Source organism: Trichechus manatus, unplaced genomic scaffold, assembly GCF_000243295.1.
Source record: "Trichechus manatus latirostris isolate Lorelei unplaced genomic scaffold, TriManLat1.0 scaffold00148, whole genome shotgun sequence".
NCBI classification, from domain to species: domain Eukaryota; kingdom Metazoa; phylum Chordata; class Mammalia; order Sirenia; family Trichechidae; genus Trichechus; species Trichechus manatus.
Genome location: NW_004444084.1, coordinates 4,751,430 through 4,770,982, shown reverse-complemented (window position 1 = coordinate 4,770,982; position 19,553 = coordinate 4,751,430). Strand labels below are relative to the sequence as shown.

General features: G+C 33.8%; 1 protein-coding gene across 2 annotated transcripts in view; it reads left to right on the top strand.

The window, feature by feature from the left end:
- The window catches only part of CNTN5 (contactin 5), a 1,437,272-nt gene that overhangs the window by 1,149,304 nt on the left and 268,415 nt on the right, over nt 1-19,553 (top strand). For both annotated transcript variants that reach the window (XM_023740130.1, XM_004385875.1), the window contains 2 exons: nt 8,798-8,979; nt 18,933-19,069. In XM_023740130.1, coding sequence (XP_023595898.1) covers nt 8,798-8,979; nt 18,933-19,069 — 319 coding nt within the window. The remainder of the gene's footprint in view (nt 1-8,797; nt 8,980-18,932; nt 19,070-19,553) is intronic.

The window sequence follows — 19,553 nt, the reverse complement described above, 5'->3', positions numbered from 1 at the left end:
ATGGTTTAAACGATATTTGTAAATATAAAATATATTTTCTTTTTTTAATTCCTAAAATTACAAATCTGTAATTTCTACTTCTTTCTCTAAGGAAAAATAATAAGAATGTATTGGCGGGTTTATAAAGTATATATCAATAATGTTTATGATAATATTACCACAAAGGAAGGAAGATGAAAATGTAAGGATAAAATTGTTAGATATATGCTGCAAATCCTAGAACAACCATACGCATGCGTGCGTGCACACACACACAACACACACGAAAAGAAATGCTATAATGAATATGCCAATAGGGGACTCAAATGAAATACTAAAAATTAACAATAGAAAATAAGACAAGGAAGGAGGGTAAAAAGGGAACAAAAACTGGTGGGAGAGAGAGAAAACCAGTATTATTATGTTAGACTTAAAACCACCCACGGATAATTATATCAAATGTGAATTCACTAAACACACCAATTAAAAGGCAGATGTTGTGAGACAGAATTAAAAAGCAAGATCCTATGAATAACATATCCAAGGAGCCCATTTTAAACATAAAAATTTAGATAGGTTAAAAGCAAAAGGATGAAAAAAACTATGCCATGCAAACACTAATATAAGAAAGTTAATGTGGCAACTTTAATATCAGACAAAGCACACTTCAGCATAAGGAATGTTTCCTAAGATTAAGATGGATATTTTATAATAATAGAAAGGCCAATTCTTCAATAAAACATGCAATCAGAATGTATATGCATCCAATAACAGAACTGTAAAATGCATGAAACAAAATCTGATAGTACTTTAAAGAGAAATTGACATAGTCACAATAATAGTTGGAGATTTTAAAACCCTTTCTGGTGATTTATCAATTATAAGAAGAATGTAAGGACAGAAAATCAGTGAAGTAACACTCTTCTTTAGTAATTTAGCTATTCAAAGAAGAACAAGAAGAAAGAAAATCAATAAAGTATAGAAGAATTAAACACAACTGCTGACCAAGTTGACCTAATTGGTATTTAAAAAAACACTGTAACTGACAACAACAGAATAAACATTTTTTTTTTCATCTACACATGGATCATTCACAAAGAAACAGTATGTTGGGCTATAAGACAGATCTCACTTCTAATAAAAGGACTGAAAAGTTAGAGAGTGTTCTTTGATTACAACAAAATTAAATTATACATCAATAACAAAAGTACACAGAGAAAAGTCACCAAATATTTGGAAATTCAAAATACACATCTAATAACCAAATTGTCAAAGAAGAAATTAAAAGGGAAATTATAAAATATTGTGAACTGAATAATAATGGAAAATCAATATGCATGTGGTACAGTTAAAGCAGTACTTAGAAGTAAATTTATAGCTTTCAAAGGGAAAATTTGAAAATGAGCTAAACATCTACCTAAACAACTAGAAATGGAAAAGCAATTCAAACTAAAAGTTAGTAGAAGTAAAGAAAGCTCAAACAGCAAAAATCAATGAAATTGAAAGCAAGTAGACAATAGAGAAGAAAACAATGAAGCCCCAACCCGTTTCTGGAAAATATCAATAAAATTGCTAAATATAAAAAAAGAAGAGATAAAATACAAATTACCAATATCAAATATGAAAGAGAAAAGATTACTACATTTCTGTGCTAAAACATTAAAAGGACAGGAAGAAATTTTATGAACAACATTAGCAATAAATTTTACAACTAGATCAAGTAAGCAAATTCCTTCGAAGATAATTTCCCTAATTGGCAAAAAATAAATAGAGGGGATAGAGTGTGATTGTAACATGAGGAAGCCTTTTGGGATGAAGAAAATGTTCTAAATCTTGATTATCCCAATTGGGGTGGTGGTGACATAGGTATATTCATTTGTTAAAAGTCTTCAAACTATACACTTAAAAGATCTATTTTATTACTTGCAAAGTGTATCTCAAAATTTTTTATTTTAAATATTGCTGTAAAATCTTATACATTACTCTTTGTGGACATGTGCTAGAGTTTCTTTAGGGACTGTAACTAATGTATCTTCAGATCATAGAATATGTAATTATTCTCCTGTATAAGTTGATTCCAATGGTTTTCCAAACTGGTTGTACAATATACATCCCACCATCAGTATATAAGACTTCTTACTGACTGACATCCTACCTATAATTAATATTATCAGGTTTCAAAGTACTTCATTTTGTCAGAATGTTAGGCATATAATGGAATTCCATTATGGTCTAAATATGAATTTCCCTGATGATGAATGACGTTGAATGCTTTTTCATGTTTCTTGGTCATCTGTGATTCCTATTTTGTCCCTTGCTCATTTTTATGAGTTGTTTTACTTATGGGTTCATAAGAGTTCTGTTTTATAACCTATTAGTCTTTGTCAGTTATTTGTGTGGGAAATAACTTCTCCCAGGTTGCAGCTTGCATTTTTATTTTCTTCGTATGTCCTTTAATGAAAAGAAATTCTTCATATTAATGCAATCAAATATATCAATAATTTTTATGGATAGAAATGTTTTACCTCTTGTTTGAAAAATTAATCCTTCCCTAAAGGAAGGACATAAAAATGCTTTCTTAAAAATTTTTCTACAAGAGTCACCATTGGCATCATCATCTATCTAGCCAGCAGATAGAGGAAAAGTGAAAATGGAGGAATAAGTGGAAAGTTTTCATAGACCTAACCTAGTGTTTGGATCATTACTTCCGTTCATATTCTATTGGCCAGAACTCAGCAACATGCCCTTACCTTAGGGATGCTGGAAAATGAGGTCTGATTGTGTGCCCAGAAAGAAATGGAAATGAATTTGGTGAACACCTAGCCAGTCTGTTCTGGTAACCAATTTGATTCTTCCCACATATGGAACACATTCACTCCCTCCCCAAGGGAGATAAACCAAATCCCATCTGATCTCTGCATCCAGCTCAAAATCTAAGATTTCCAGTCTTTATCACATCCAGATATGGCTCATCCTGGTTCTATAACATATGAACTTAAAAGATGAGTTATGTATCCTCACACGATGGTGGAACAGGAATGGATTATCCACAAGGAAAAAAAAATACTCCATTTGGAAAAGAGAAGAATTTGGGACCCAGACTAGTCACTGGTCCATCATATGACCTTCTCCTGCACACCCATTCATTGTGAAACCCTTCTGTGTGTGTGTGTGTGTGTGTGTGTGTGTGTGTGTGCATGTGCGTGTGTGTGAAAGTATGTGGGGGGAGTCCTTGTTTAGATACTGATTCCACTCTTTGAAAGAAATTGCCTTGTCTATTCTCCAGGGCACCTTAGCTCCATCTTTGACATTTTCCTTTTTGTGTTTCTCCCTGCCAGCAACTGAAATGGGTGTTGAGAATTTCCTTATTGGGCACTATACAGCTTTTCTAGCTAGATTTCTCTTGGTACATATTTGGTAGCCTAAAGTTTATTTAAGGCTAATTCAAAAGTTGTTTTTGTTTTTTGTTTTTGTATGGCCCTTGATCTATTTGGTTATACAGTCATCTCCAAAATCTAATTGGCTTCTGATCTGTTGGCTTCCACTCAATTCCAGGTAACAGTAACTTCACTCTAAGTTATTCCCCAGGAGAATTCTCAAGCTCCTATGTCCTTCTTTCTCAATGTAATGGCAGCTACCTTGAGGCAATTAGGCTTGATTGGGAAGACCATAACCCTTAGCTTTTCCATAAAGTTGATTCTTAATGGGCCTTTGTAACACTCAAGTTTTTTATTCTTATTGCCTATAGTTTGGGATCCAGAGAAAGTTAGATATTTCTAACTGAATCAAATATTTACTGCCATAATAATGCTGGACAACAAACCACCACAAAACTTAGCACTTTAAATCAACATTCATTTCTTATTTATCACAAGACTATGAATTGGCTGCATGGTTCTGTTGATTTGGGTCAAGCTGAGCTGATCTCAGCTGGAATCGCTTATAAATATGTTAGCTGGAGAATCCACTAGAGGCTGACTGATCTGGAATGTCCTTAGCCTAGATAAGAAGGCCCTGCTCCATGTGTTCTCTCATTCTCTGGCCGACAAGCCCAAACTGGTTCTAATGGCGAAGGCAAGAGTCCAAAAGGGAGCAGAAGCACACAAGTCTTCTTAAAGATGCAATCTATTGGCCAAAGCAAGTCAGGGGTAACCTAGATTTAAAGGGTTGATTAACAAATTCCATCTTCTAAAGGAGGGAGCTGCAAAGTTACATGGCAGAAGATGTGGATATATAGATAGTGATGGAGAATTGGGACCACTTTTGCAATTAAGCTGCCAGACTGGTCAGTGTTCCACATTTTGCATTCTTTCTATTCTTTGTTAGTTCTGCTGACAATCTGGGCAGATTTTTTTTTTCCTGAGCTCATCTCTTTCTTCTAATAGCTTGACAAATGTAGCTAGTAACAGATAACACACACTGTTGAACATTCTATTTTCTAACTCTTTCCCCTAGGCTCTGTAAGCACTTGAACTACCTTTCCAGGTTATCAAAGATGACAATTTTACGTGATGTTTTGCCACTGTGTAACATGGGTCTCCATCTTTTCACTCCCTACTGTCAGATCCACACCTCATTCCTCCCAATTGCTATGCAAATTCCAAAAATTTGTGCCTTGTTTTGGCAGTTAGTTAACCATTTCAGTGCACCCAGTTTCTATGTTTGTAAAGTAGTACTAGCATGTGTGACAAACCCTAAAATCTCAAGATCTTGAAAGATATTTATTTCTCATTCGTGTAATGTCCAAAAAGAGGATTATTGATTGGTATTGATGAAGGAATAGTTCAACACTTTCTTACACAGCCACTTTGAAAGCCAATCTCTTCTGTTTCAACCTGTGACTTCCAAAATTGCCTTGGGCATATATCTCTACCTGGACAACAGAGGAAGAGAGAGATTAGAGGATTCATAGACTTTATAAAATACTTCCACTACATTTCATTGCCAGAAATCAGACTCAAGTCATGACTAATTACATATGAAAAAAGGAAAAACAAATATGAGTACCTAGAAAAAAAAATAAGAAATTGATTTTGGGAAGCCCTGAGATTCCCAGTCTCTGCTATATGCTCTATTTTTTGAAAAATGAAATTGCTTTAAAATTTTGAAAAACACTAATATAAAATTTGAGTCATTAAATTAACAAAACTATCTAAAAGCTAATGTTTAAACATTTATCAAAAGAGTATAGACCTTATTTCCCAATAAACATGGAACTTGCACAAAAATTTATCCTACAAAGAGCTACAAAGATCATTCACCAAGTTCCAAAAAGCACAAAGTATACAAGCCACCCTAGGTATATAAACATATAGCATGTGGCTACAGTTGATATCAAAGGCAGAGACAGTCATGTATGCTTTTGTTCTTAACCATAAGATAGTAAATGTATTGATCATTTAGCTCAAAAAGGTAGAGAGTACAATATAAATATGCTGAATCAAGAAAGAGAAATCAGTAAATAAAACACAGAAATTCATGAATTAAAAAACAAAAATAAATAGAACAAAATGTTTATTTTAAATACCAATAAAATAGACAAACCTCTGACAAAGCTAATCATTTGAACAATCTTAGCCATAACTAACGTTTATTGGGTACTCACTATTTGCCATGTGTTTGGCTAAGTAATTTATCTTGCTTAATCCTCAAAATAATATTATGAGCATCATTTATTTATTTATTTCATAAAGATGTATTAAGTACTAGCTATGTGTCAAACACTCTGTGAGCATATTGCTGAAAAAAGAAATGAAGTCACTGCCCTTTAGATGTTTGCATTCTAACAGAATAAATACATACCCCCATTTTACAGTTGGAGAAACAAAAACTCAGATCACATAGCATCTTTGCATCTGAATTGTATTTTAATCTAGCTTTCCCTGCCAGGCCATGATCCTAGATAACACAATGCTACCTCTGTGGAGAAAAGAAAAAAAAAATAGAGAAAACATATATTTATCCCATTAAAATTATAAAGAAAATACAAACGTTGTCATCATCGTTGCTAACATTTTTTTTCTTTTTTGTTTTGCCTGCTCACTCTTTGCCAGGAACTTTAAATCATTTAATATTCACAGTAACCCTCTGAGATAGGTAGTGATATCCCTATCATATTTTACCCTTGAGGAAACCAAGGCAATGAGATAATAAATAAGTTACAGTTGCAGGGCCAGCTTTTACAATCAGAAATTCTGGCTATGGAACCCGCACTTAACCACCACAACATGCGACCACTCTTGATTAAATAATTTTTGTACTTGTAAATAATGATCATTTATATTACTTTTTGCTCAAACATTGACATTATGGATCAAATAGTTGATTTTCTAGAGGAACATGAATTATCAAAATTGATGTGAACAGAAATTTAAACACCATATAATTAAAGAAAATATAGAAGAAATCGAAAACACTGTCAAATAATTACTGCCATTGATAATATCAGATCCAGATAGAGACTTAGCAGTGTTCCAAGGAACACATAAATTCCCCACAATTGAACTGATGCATTTATCAAACTATCATCCATCACAGTGATACTAAATCTGCTGAAGGTGTAAATAAACCAACCAACTCATTAATAAATAAGCATACAAACAAATCAACAACCTAATAAGCTATAGATAATCTCACTGTGAGTATAGATGTAAACATCCTAAAAAAAAATCACAAATCAATTTTAATATATACAAAGAGAATAATATGCCATGCCCATCTAAGGGTTATTCTAAATGCAAGGTTAAAGATTTTTGGATTCTGGCAATATGTACCTTAACAAACAAAAATTGCCAACTCTTTAATCTAGCAATTTTAATTCTCTGTTTTATTCTTAAGGAACAAGTCAGAAGGTGTTAAAATATATGCAGGAGTGTTTGTCATATCCTTGTTTAAAGTAGTGAACATTGCTATATTCTACAAGAAAAAATTAATGGGAACATATCTTACACTGAGTAATTATAATCCATGGCAGAATATTGTAAGAGATATGAGTAGTATAAGCAAAGCACTTAGTTATTTAAAAGAAAAACTGCCAGCTGGCTGTACAAATAAGGAAAAGACTTCGCTGAAGAAAAGGCATTTAGGACACATCTCAAAGGATTAGTAAGGTTTTAACAGATATGATTGGAAACACAGAGAGATGTGTTTCTGGGTTAGAGGCTGTAGAAGGAAATAGTGAGAAATCAAACTGAAAAAGTAGGCTGTGTCCAGAGCATAGAGTGCATTAAAAATACATAGTAATAAATAAATCAGTGGAACAGAACTGAGAGATTGAAACAGATTCAAGTATGTGGGAACCAAGTATATGATAAAAGCAGAATTTCAAGTATCGTGGGAAAAGGATTTTATTTAATAATGCTGAAATAATTATATTATTATTTAAGTTACTATGTAAATTAGATTCCTTATCTTAAAAATATGAATACAGTCCAGATAGATTAAAAATCCAAACACCTCAACATAATTTTAAAAAATACTTTAAGAATTACTTATAAAATATTGGCATGAGCCTAGGTTTAAAGATAGTTTTCTAAATAAGCAAAAAATCCAGAAGTACAATGGGAACTATAGACATGTTTGTTTCTCACAAAAAAGTTTGTAAATTGTATCACAGATGCCATCACAATACACTAGAGAGGAATATTTCTGAGAAACAAAGTCGTGATGGCCCTAATGTATTAAAAAACTCTAAGAAATTAATTTTTAAAGATGCAAACTAAAAAGAAAAATGAGAAAAATAGCATAAGCAGACAATTCTCAGAAAAGCAGATGCGTACGACCAATAAGATTATGAAAAGATATTCAACCTTCTTAAAGTTGAGGGAAATAGCCATTAAAATAGCAACAAAATATCATTTTTTACCCATCCATACTGACAAACATTAAACAGATTGATCACATACAATGCTGGCAAGGATCTGGGCAAACAGTCTCATACATTACTGATAAGTGTGGAAACTGCTACTATATTATTGAAAAACAATCTAGCAGTACTTATTAAAATGAAAAATGTGCATGCCCCTTGGTCCATCAATCCCACTTTTGTGAACGTCTGCTGCAGATAATAAAAGCAATAGTACATGATATATGTGCAAGGTTGTTTATAGAAGTTTGTTTTTTTTTAGTGGCCAGAAAAAAAAAATCCAAAACTGGGACTATGCTGGATGTCTAATTATAGAGGGTTAATTCTGATAACATCCACATCCACACAATAGAATAATATGTAGCTATTACCCAGAATAAGTCAGGCCAATATTTATTGGATTTAATACTTTAATAATAAATAGCAAGTACACAAGATTTACATTTATTAAAAAAATAACAAAAATAACTCATTATATGTATGTGTATATATGCATCATAGAGACAACGTGGGAGATTACAAACAAACCCTGTTCGCTGCAGAAAGAAGAGCTTTGCAGGGGTGGGGAAGGAAATGTTTCTGAATTTATTTAAGTCAGGGCTCTTGTTTGACTTGTTGCAATAAGCACATATTATTTTAGCAATTTCTCCAAATTACTTTTGTCATGTAAAAATTCTAACGAAGTTTTTAAAAATAAAGTATAATAATTAAAATGTACAAAATAATCGTCTCTGAATTGCTTTCCTGAAGTAGAAAAGGAAACCATCCCTTTGTAATCTAACTACTTAACAGACAATCCACATGAAAAGTGAAGGGTATTAACCAGCACATGGTCCTTAATTGTGATTACATTTTATGGCACTTAGCCTATTACGTGCTTAAATTACCAGATAACAGAATCTATGTTCCTAATAGTGGAAAGTATATTAACAGTATTTTTGCTCCCTATTGTAGCCCTGTTCCGACAATCACATGGATGAAGGTTAATGGTTATATTCCTAGTAAAGCACGTCTGCGGAAATCTCAGGCAGTGCTGGAAATACCAAACGTGCAGCTGGATGATGCAGGCATATATGAGTGCAGAGCTGAAAACGCACGTGGAAAAAATTCCTTCCGTGGACAATTACAAGTATACAGTAAGTGTTCTCGGCAGAGCATGATGCTGTTGTCCCGAGAGTCAAACTGAAAATGCAAATTAATTCAAACTAAATATTGTTTGTTAGATACATAAAATCCAAGTAGTAATTTATAAACATACCTTTTTGAATTTTAAAGTATCATGTAAAATCATGCCACACAGAGAAATGCTTTAAATTAAAAATGAATGGGAATTATCAGAGTCTTTGTACAGCACAGAGTATTTATATCCTTAAAAATGAGATATTTTCCTGGCATCAGATGTATCCTCTGATAAGTTAAAAATCTTGGAACTTTTTTGAACTTATTCAAGCCCTTGGTCCAAATCAGGGGTATACAAGCTATTGCTCACGGGACCAAATCCTGCTCAGCTGCCTGCTTTTGTAAATAAAATTTTATTGGAACACAATCGCATCCTTTCATCTATATATTGCCTATATTGGCTTTTGTGCTGCAATTGCGGAATTGAATCGTTGAGAAAGAGACCAGCTGGCTCACAAACCTAAAACTTTTACTGTCTGGCTGTTTATAGAAAAATTTTGCTAACCCCTAGCCTAAATTAATATGTCTGTATAACAAATAGCCTCTATGGTCTGCAAGTGTTTATATTGTCCCCAAAATGCCAAAGAGCCAACCAGGCTGTCTTTAAGAACTGGGGAAATCTGGTTCAGAAATATCTACAATCTCATCTTTACTTCTAAGGATCACAAATCGTATCCACTTTTCCTATTTGCTTTTATAATATTTGCTACCCATAGTGGGTAGTAGGTGATAGTTGTCTCATTTTCCAGGTGAGAACACTAAAAAAGAGAGGAATACAATAAGCCAGAATATTCATATAAGCAAATACAGATGCTGATTCCACCAAGTAAACGTGACCATCACTCTATCTTATGATCAGTTCTCCTAAAAAATATAACGTCCTTTACAAGGACACTTAAAGAGTATTTGGAAATGCTAATACCTGAATTCAACCTTTATTTCCTTCTTTCTAATAACTCCTTTAGTAATCCAGCACTCCAACCATATTTGCTATGCCATTCACATTTTATTTATTCATTCATTTATTCATTTAATGTTTAATAAATGCCTATTACTCGCTCTAAATGCTAGCTATGTTCCATTGAATTAGGTCAAAAAAAACTCGACATTAGAGCTGAGCATGCTATGTTCTGTGATAAAGGCATGTACAAAGGATTATGTGAGCACAGTGTGTACTTCATTCTTCTTCTGTAAGTCAAAGAAGCTTTTAGACACGCTCTTTACCTTAAAGGCTAAGCAAGGGAAAGCACCCTGAAACAAAGGGACAAAGAGCCATTTAAAATTTTTTACCATTGTAGCACTAGCACACATTTGTTTAATTTTAGGCCATTGTTGTCATACTTGGAGCCCTGGTAGCACAATGGTTAAGAGTGCAGCTACTAACCAAAAGGTGGGCAGTTCGAATCCATCAGCTGCTCCTTGGAACCCCTTTGGGGTAATTCTACTCTGTCCTATTGGGTTGCTATGAGTAGAAATTGACTCATCAGAAATGGGTTTGGTTTGTATTTTTGATGTTCAATTTGGATGAAATCTACAAAGAACACAGTTTACAATTCCTTAACACAAATATTAGGTGGGCTTTCTGATCATAAACAAAAAAACCATTGCCATGAAGTTGGTTCTAACTCATAGCAACCCTATAGGACAGAATGGAATGGCTCCATAGGGTTTCCAAGGTTGTAATCTTTATAGAAGCAGACTACCACATCTTTCTCCTGTGGAGCAGCTGGTAGTTTTACGAGCCACAGACCTTTTGGTTAGCAGCCGAGCAGTTAACCACTATGCCATCAAAGCTCCTTTTTCTAACCATAAAAAAACCAAACCCATTGCCATCAATTCCAACTCACAGTGACCGTACAGAACAGAGTAGAACTGTCCCACAGGGCTTCCAAGGCTGTAATCTTTACAGGAGCAGACTGCCACATCTTTCTCCCTTTCTAAATATAGGGAGAATAAATGATGCTTCTGTTCCCCAATGGAAAAATGATTAACATTCCAATACATTATGTCAGTTTATCCTCACAGTAACAGTGTGAAGTATTACTAGTCCCTCCTTACAGATTAAAATTTGATAATGAAGAACAAGAGCTTAACCAGAACTTTGCTACTCAAAACCACAAAATGTAAAAGAAGTGCCTGTTACTTTTAGGGTCAGGAGGGAAAGTCCCAAATCTCCCTGTGTCTTGAAGAATGGCCCACACCTAAATGAGAATTTGATTGTACGGTTTGGGGTCAGGGGCTCCTGCAAGGCCTCCCAAACCACACTAGCTACTAGATTCATAGGCAATAATGATTATTGCCAGGAAAGTAGGTTTAAAAAAATTTGAAAAAAAAAAACTGCTTTCATTCAATATTACTCGTGTCCCCTCTGGTGGGAGGGTGTGCTAGTAAGAAACAGTCTGTGGGCTTTCTTTGTCATGCACAATTAGATGTACACTGTGAGCCAGGCAGGTAAAGACAGAAATAGAAAAAATGACTTTGATTGTTGCCCAGCAAAAGAAAGTGGGCCAGTTAGCTACTTGGCATATGTTTCTGCCAGTTTAGGGAAGGTATCTTAGAAGCATGTGACGGTCTCATTGTAGCAGGCTCCATCAGGTGCCATACATCTTGGTTTGCCCTAAATAGATGTCAGCTGCCCTGGGGCAGTTATGGACGGTGCCCTATTTCATTTATAGAAGTATCTCAGTTACCACATGGTCACCCTACTTTTGTACTTTGAAAAATGTTGGTGTTTGATTAGAGAGCTTTTCTCTTTGCCAAACTATCTAAAACATAGAAAGAATCTTGGCCACCATTTCCAGCTGGCTGGCAGTAGTTACAGAATGGCATGAGGCATGAATATTCCACTGCTTCCATGGTTTATATTTAGAATCATCCCTCAGTAGAATGGGTCCTGTTGGAAACTGTAGTACCTGGTCTTCTCCTATTGGAAAAAAATAGAGGCTAACTTTTTTTACACAAATTATCAGTATTTACAAAGAACAAGGCTTTCCTGACGTGAGGGTATGTTTTTTTTGGAAGTGTAATTATGGGAATGTTTTGCCTGCTCATATCTTAGACTCTAAAGATGAGCCAGGGTTCTAAGGCTGCGTTTCTAGACCCACTTTATTTTTTCCAAAGCAGTACACAAGTGAGCGCTAAAGTAGATGGTAGACATAAACTTAAGCCACATTTGTTATTATTTATGACTCAGCATCTGTGTTGTAAACATGATACAACAGAATGAAGCAATATAAATAAAGAGATACATGGTAATTAAATACATAAAAATTAAATTCACATGTCTAAATCAACACAAACATAGGTTTGAAAAAATTATACTCATAAAAATTAAAAAAAATACTTGTAGCAAAAAAAGAAAACACAAAATTTTGAAAGTTCTTTGAACCGTAGAATAAAATGCATACTTATTGTATTGAATCTGTCTTTTATTTATAATATAGTTTTGTGGGTGAAATAATTTATTTGGTTATTTCTATCCCCTTTAGTATCTGATGATTGATCAAAAAGACCTAGTTTTAACTAGCTAATCAGATTTTAAGTCCTTATATTTCCCATGTAAGTTGAATATTACTTGTGAAGGCTGTAAATTAAAAAGAAAAGAAATAATGAGAGAACAAAAGGAAGAAAAACAGAAGGAGAAAGGAAAGAGAAAGAAAGATCAAATATCAAACATCTTTAAGCAGCTTTACATTGTAAGGAACTCTCATAATGGGAGGTAGTATGTGTACAGAAAAAAATTATATAAATATGTGTAATCTATAATTTTTGACTGTATATCAGGTGCCCAACCAACTAGTATTTTGTCATTCTATGGAGTAAGGTCATTGTGTATTGTTTATAATTACTATTGAGATTAAAGATATGTCAGTATTAAAACATACCTATAACCAAAGTGCTTAGAATACAATTACACAGCATAGACTAAATATTCAATAAGGAGTACAGTTTTATTTTAAGTATAGTGTAGTATTATAGATTTCTTTATTTTTTTAAATTTCTAGACTGCATCCTCAGAAAGGTTAATGACTTCCTATAACTCCAATTTGATTGTAAATTTTTCAAGTCGAACACTATGTTTTTTATTTTTATTTTTTTCTATTTCTTTTTAGAACTGAAAATGATGTTCAGCACACAGTGGATAATTTTTATTAAAACTCTACAGCTATTAGAAATATTAACAGCTTAGTTATGCACATTATTCTACAATATACATTAAAAAGAATGGGTGAAAGTCAGGAGAGACTAAAGAACTGATGAAGGAAACCATCATATTTTTACATAAATAAGGCATGGCTTCTACATTTGTTTGTCAACTTTGCCCTCCCTCCATGAGGTATTTTCATAAACGTGCTATGTGAAAAAATTAGCATAGTGCACTTATGAAAATACCTCGTGGGGGTGAGGGTTCAGCTGGCAAACATAGAAGGTCCACATTAATTGTGTAAGAAGACAGCAATAATTGTCAAGAACTTATATTCTAGACACTACCGTACCAATAGATATTTTGCATACATTAACTCACAATAACCTTTAGGTATTAGAATTCCCACTTGACAGATAAGGAAACTAAAGACTAGAAAGGTTAAGAGGCTTATTACACAAGGTCCCATTGCTAATGAACAGTAGAGCCAGAATCCAACTTAGAACTGGAACTGATGCCACAGTTCAGTCTCTCTCTTCCCCATCTTTGCCCCTGCATAACTATATAGTCTGCTATCTCTCAGTAAGACATTGAGGACCTGAGCTAAGGCAAGGAGAATAGCGTGGAGAGTGGTTGCTTCCTATTTACCACACTTTTTTTTTATGTTAGACAAAACTGTGGAAATATGAAAATCTTTGTCATTAGTTCTCATTCTCTATTATTCTTTTCTTGGCAATTTTGCTTAGCTTTGTTAGGCAGGATTTATAAAGATGTTTTAGTTATTAAAATATATTAAGGATTTATTGTAGAAAATGATATAAAATCTAGACCCCTGATGACTGATTTTCTAAATAAAGAAAATTTCTCAATCCTATTTCTTTGGAGAAACTTTCTCACACTGAAATTTATTATGAAAATGGTGCCGTATGTATGTATGTATGTATGTGTGTGTGTATGTATGTGTGTGTCTATATATATATATATATATAAAATGATAGAAAATAAAGATCAAGCTAATGCATGGACAATGGATTCAGTGATGTGAGTGAAATAACCAATATTTATTATGTCCAGTTATCATAGTACCCAAAAACCAAACCCACTGCTGTGAAGTTTATTCCAACTTATAGTGACCCTTATAGGGTTTTCAAGGCTGTAAATTTCTACGGAAGCGGACTGCCGCATCTTTCTCCTACAGAGCTGCTGGTGGTTTTGAATCGCTGACTTTTCAGTTAGCAGTCAATCACTTTAACCACTGCCCCACCAGGGCTCCTTAATCATCCTAAAAAACAAAAACCCATTGCCCTCGAGTCAAGTCCAACTTACAGCGACCCTATAGGACAGAGCAGAACTGCCCCCACAGGTTTCCAGAGAGCAGCTGGTGGATTCGAACTGCTGACCTTTTGGTTGCAGTGGAGCTCTTAGCCACTGTGCCACCAGGGCTCCATTATCATCATCATAGTAGCCATTAAAATAGGAATTGCTATCTCAGCTTGGAGATGAGATTCATTAAGATTAAGTAACTTACTTCTGATCACATATTAGGGCAAGGGCATAGTAGCACTGGGATTCAAACCCACATACACCTCCATGATTATCCTCTTTTCAATATACCACATTTTCTCTCACAGGCCCACAGGTGAGAGTTATAATATTGAAAGTGATCTATGTGAATAAAATATACTGACTCCTTAGTACTTGAGCAAGGAAGGAGGCCAATAACACTTAGCATTTATCAGTAGGGAGCTACAGAATATAGATAATAAGCAAGAGTTTTCTTTATGCACATCTGCTTAGTGTTTTGAAAAATGTAACCCAGAGACTGAGCTGAAGCTCAAATGCATTACACAAGTAATGTACACTGTCTTCTGGTGATATTTTTAAAAGCTCCTGGGTTTAAACTGCCGTATGTCTCCTCAGGTTCCCACACCCTAAAATAGGTAACCTGACAAAAGCTAGATAGATGTAGTTATTCAGTTTGCTTTGAACGTGGTCCACCATGGAATTTTCTTTTTCAGATGGAGCATTGATTCCCCACCATCCAGACTACATCTTGTTATATGTTAACTCTACTTTATTATTATTCAAAAGCCAAAATCATTGCCATTTCATTCCCTGAAATCCTTTGCCAAATAAAACTTTTAAGTGTAACTTTTGTGCCTTTTATTTTATATTACCAATAATTTTCTTGTTATTCTAAGCAATTTAAAAATACCTCACTGTCTTTTATGCCTCATGGCCTAAGATGAACATTTCAGGCCATAATCCAGTTTTCCATTTTTAAAATTTTTATAAATTCAACCATTACTCCTTTGCATAATTCTTTTTGATTCATACAGTACAGACCTAGTGGTTTATAAAATATCTTGCAATGTAAAAACAAAATCTATTGTGAAATTCAAGCTGATCTTGTATTACACATAACTAACATTCTTTAGGTATAACATGAAGGATGACAATTCATATATCCAAATAGCATGAATGTTAATTAATGTTTATTCAATTACGACATTCACATCATTTCTCCAGTATGGATCTTAACTCCATTATAGCATGATCCACAACCCACATTCCATTTATGATTTGTTTGTGTGTGTTTCTGTGTTTGTGTGCATATGTGTGTATGTGTGTGTTTGTCTGGATTGCTTAAAATCTTTTATATTAAATCAATTAGTGAGCAGTTTATATATACTAATTGTATATGGCATCTAGAGAAACAGCCCAGCAATACCTCCAATTTATATTGTTTCAATTTTTTATATTATTGATTATATGTATATACATACATATATGTAGCTATATATGTAGATATGGATTTTATACATACAGAATAGCTATGGCACAAAGATTCATAAACCAGGGAGAGTAATAGTAAAATCACACTGATCTTTTATCAGTCAAGACTTGATAAATTGAGAGCTATTTTTAAATTCTAGGGACAGTGTAATAGGCCCTTTTTATTTGTGGAATTGTTGGTAGAGTGAATTTGGATAATATTTTAATTTCCTGTCTCTCTCACCCACTAGATTTTGAACTGACAGCAAAGAGACATTGTGACATATTTATCTTTGTATTTCCAGTACTAAATGTTGTGTGCATAGTGGTGTCCAATAAACATTTGAAGAAGAAAGGAAAGCAAGAATTAATTCATTTTGTTCCATTGATCATTTGTTTGATTCCTATAACAAATTCATCTTGTAATTGTAACTCTAAGTTAGGTCATTTTATAGAATAATACAAAATACGTTTGTAAAGATACTATATTGATTTCTAGTTGTTTTACTTTTCCAGATGACACAATCTGTTTGTATTTTTTTAATAGATCTCTCTTTCCTAGCTTTTCATTTTAGTAACTTTTTAAGATCTCTTTTCAATTCGTGTTTAATTTCCATAAGCTGCATATACCAGTGCTATTCATAGTATATTAAAAGATGGATTAATCAGTATAACCAACCAAGATTTATAATCAACTATTATATATGGGTCAGTGTTGTGTCTAAAAGAATGTCTACGTCATGTCAACTCTGGTCCCGATGATCTTTCTGTCTAGCTGGGGTGTCAAACCATAGCCAACTGATGTAAGATAGTAATGGAAAAAGGGTAACACACCAGCATATAATTATTTTCCAAGTAAATAAAACCCATAGGGGTTCAGAGACAATGCAGATGATTGCCATTTGAATTTGGGATTAATATAATTTAGATTAAATCTTGAATTATGGGTAAAACTAAAAGAGATAGAGAAGTAGACTATCCCTTGGAAGTAAACAACTTGAACAAAGTACAAGGTGTGCATGGGAGACAGCAAACCCATCTACTTGGAGTATAGGGACCATGCATAGTATAGTCCATAAAAGTAGGGTATGAAAGTTTATAGAAAGCCCAAATGTGAAAGTAGAATTTAATACTGTTTTTGTACCTTACCATTGCTATCAGTATTTGTAGCATATATGACATGTAACTACAAAGAGACAGATTTCAAATTCAGGCACAAAAGTCTGGGTCAATATTTGAGACTCACTAGGTTAAGATTTTTGAGGTAGCTTTTAGGCTTAGACATTCAATCACTGAGTGTATTCAAACATCTAGAAACCCTGACTATGCCCAGGTAGAGCTCCTTAAAGACCAGACTACATTGGCTAGAAGACCAATAAACTATTAAAAACAGAATTCTCATTTAGAGAGAAGCAGGAGTTAAAATATGTGAAGAATAAAGCAACTGCTACCAATTCACCTTTGACTCTGCCAGAGTGGGATGGTAGTAGTGTGAGTGCTCTGGAATCAGAAATACCTAGATTTGAAAGTGACTTCTAACCCTTAGTTGACTTCATGACCTTGGGTAAATTTACTTAACCTTTTTTAGCCAACTTTTCCTTATTCATAAATTGGGATCTATTTGTTTTAAGGATTAATGTTATAGAGGTCAAGAATTTAGCACAGTGTCTAGGACACTGTAAAAAACCAAAAAAAAAAAAAAAAAAACCAAACTTGTAGCTATGAAGTCGATTCCAACTCATAGTGTCCCTATAGGACAGAGTAAAACTGCCCTGTAGGGTTTCTAAGGAGCACCAGGTGGATTTGAACTACCAAACTTTTGGTTAGAAGCTAAACTCTTAACCACTATGCCACCAGGATTTCAGAACATGGTAGGCACTTAATAAATGAGAGTTCCTTCTCTTTTGCTCTTTCTCCTTTCAAAACTGGCTTTGGTTTTGGACATCTATTGTCCCTTTAGACCTGTTATTTTGACATTCATGTGTAGTTTCTTTCAACACATATTATCTCCTGCTTTACTCTATCCTTTTGCTTAACACTGAATTTAGACCTACCTCAGTATAAACTCCTTAAATGTAGGACTAAGATGTGCATCTGTATCCCTAACAGCCTCTAGGATTGAGCAAGGACAAAATAATATGAGGTGAATGAACATATGAATGAATGAACGATCAAGTCCTAATTAGCATAGATAAAGTAAAATACTGTATATTCTTGTACCCAAAAAAAATTGCTAGAAACAATCAATTCAGTTTAATATTTTTTCATATTTATTGCTTCATGTTTTTTAAACAAAATACTTTTAGTCAAATAGTCATTCATAGTCACTATTTTTAATTTAAAAATCAGTCAGTAGAGGAAAGACTTTAACTTGTAATCTTAGGAATTTCATACATTTACAACATTATCCCTTTTTTATATAGGAGATTTTTTATTTAACTCATAATTTTGAAAGCTTTTTAAAAAAAATACTTCATTATTGTAGAATACTAGTAAATTAAGAAATGTATTTTATACCAAGTAAAATCTGAGTTTACAAATTTCTTTTTCAATTAAAAAAAAAAAAAAGCAGAAAAGCAAAGAAGTTGCTCAGCAAACAGACTTGCTGTATTACTTCTGCTTGTGCTAAAGCTGTCCCAATTCTTTGAAAATGCAATACCTCTGCCTAAGTACCTGACTTCCCACTACAGAAGTTCCTGTGCCTCAGGGAAAATCAAACCACTTGCTTTAAATTGGGTAAAGAAAACAGTAACATATCCCACTACACTTTCCTTACAAAAGCATTTTAAATTATCAGAATCTTTCACTGCTATATGTATTTTTACACAGTAAATATTGTTCTGTGTGTAATGTAATACTGTGTTTCTTCCAAACACCTATGGTTAATGAATTGCTAAAAAATTGCATTGAATATTTCCATGTGAAATTGGAACTTGTTAAACAGTGTTTGAGAGATAAAATCACCTTTCTTTAATGCTTGAATACTTACAGCCTACCCACACTGGGTAGAAAAACTGAATGATACTTATTTAGACAGCGGAAGCCCTCTCCGATGGGAATGTAAGGCCACTGGAAAACCCAGGCCCACATACCGCTGGCTGAAGAATGGAGTTCCCCTCTCGCCTCAGGTACTGTCAGTAAGTATTAACTTGTTTCAGTGTAATTTTTGGCATGATTTCACACAGGAAAAACTAGTTTTCTTCTCTTAGTTTTATTGGAAACCATTTCCTACTTCTGCCTTATATTTCAATTGAGAAATATAATAAATACATTAAAAAAATTTTCTTTTTACTTAATCACCTCATTATCTTTTTGGATAATAGTGTTTCTGAAATTTTTTTCAATCCTATGAATTCATAGGAAAATATCAATGATTATCATAGGATCCTTGCAGTTTCTAGCTGCCTTTAGTTGTCATGTAGGTCATTGCTGTCACTTTACATGATGAAGTTAATCGCCAGAGGTAAAGCGACATGCCCAGAATCACCCAGCTAGACAGACGGTGAGATTGGAGTAGAATCCTCGTCTCCTGTGTGCTGGGCAGGGTTCTTTGTATGACATCCTGCTATCCTAGACTTATTTATTAAGGCATTAAATGTTATTTGTCTTTTC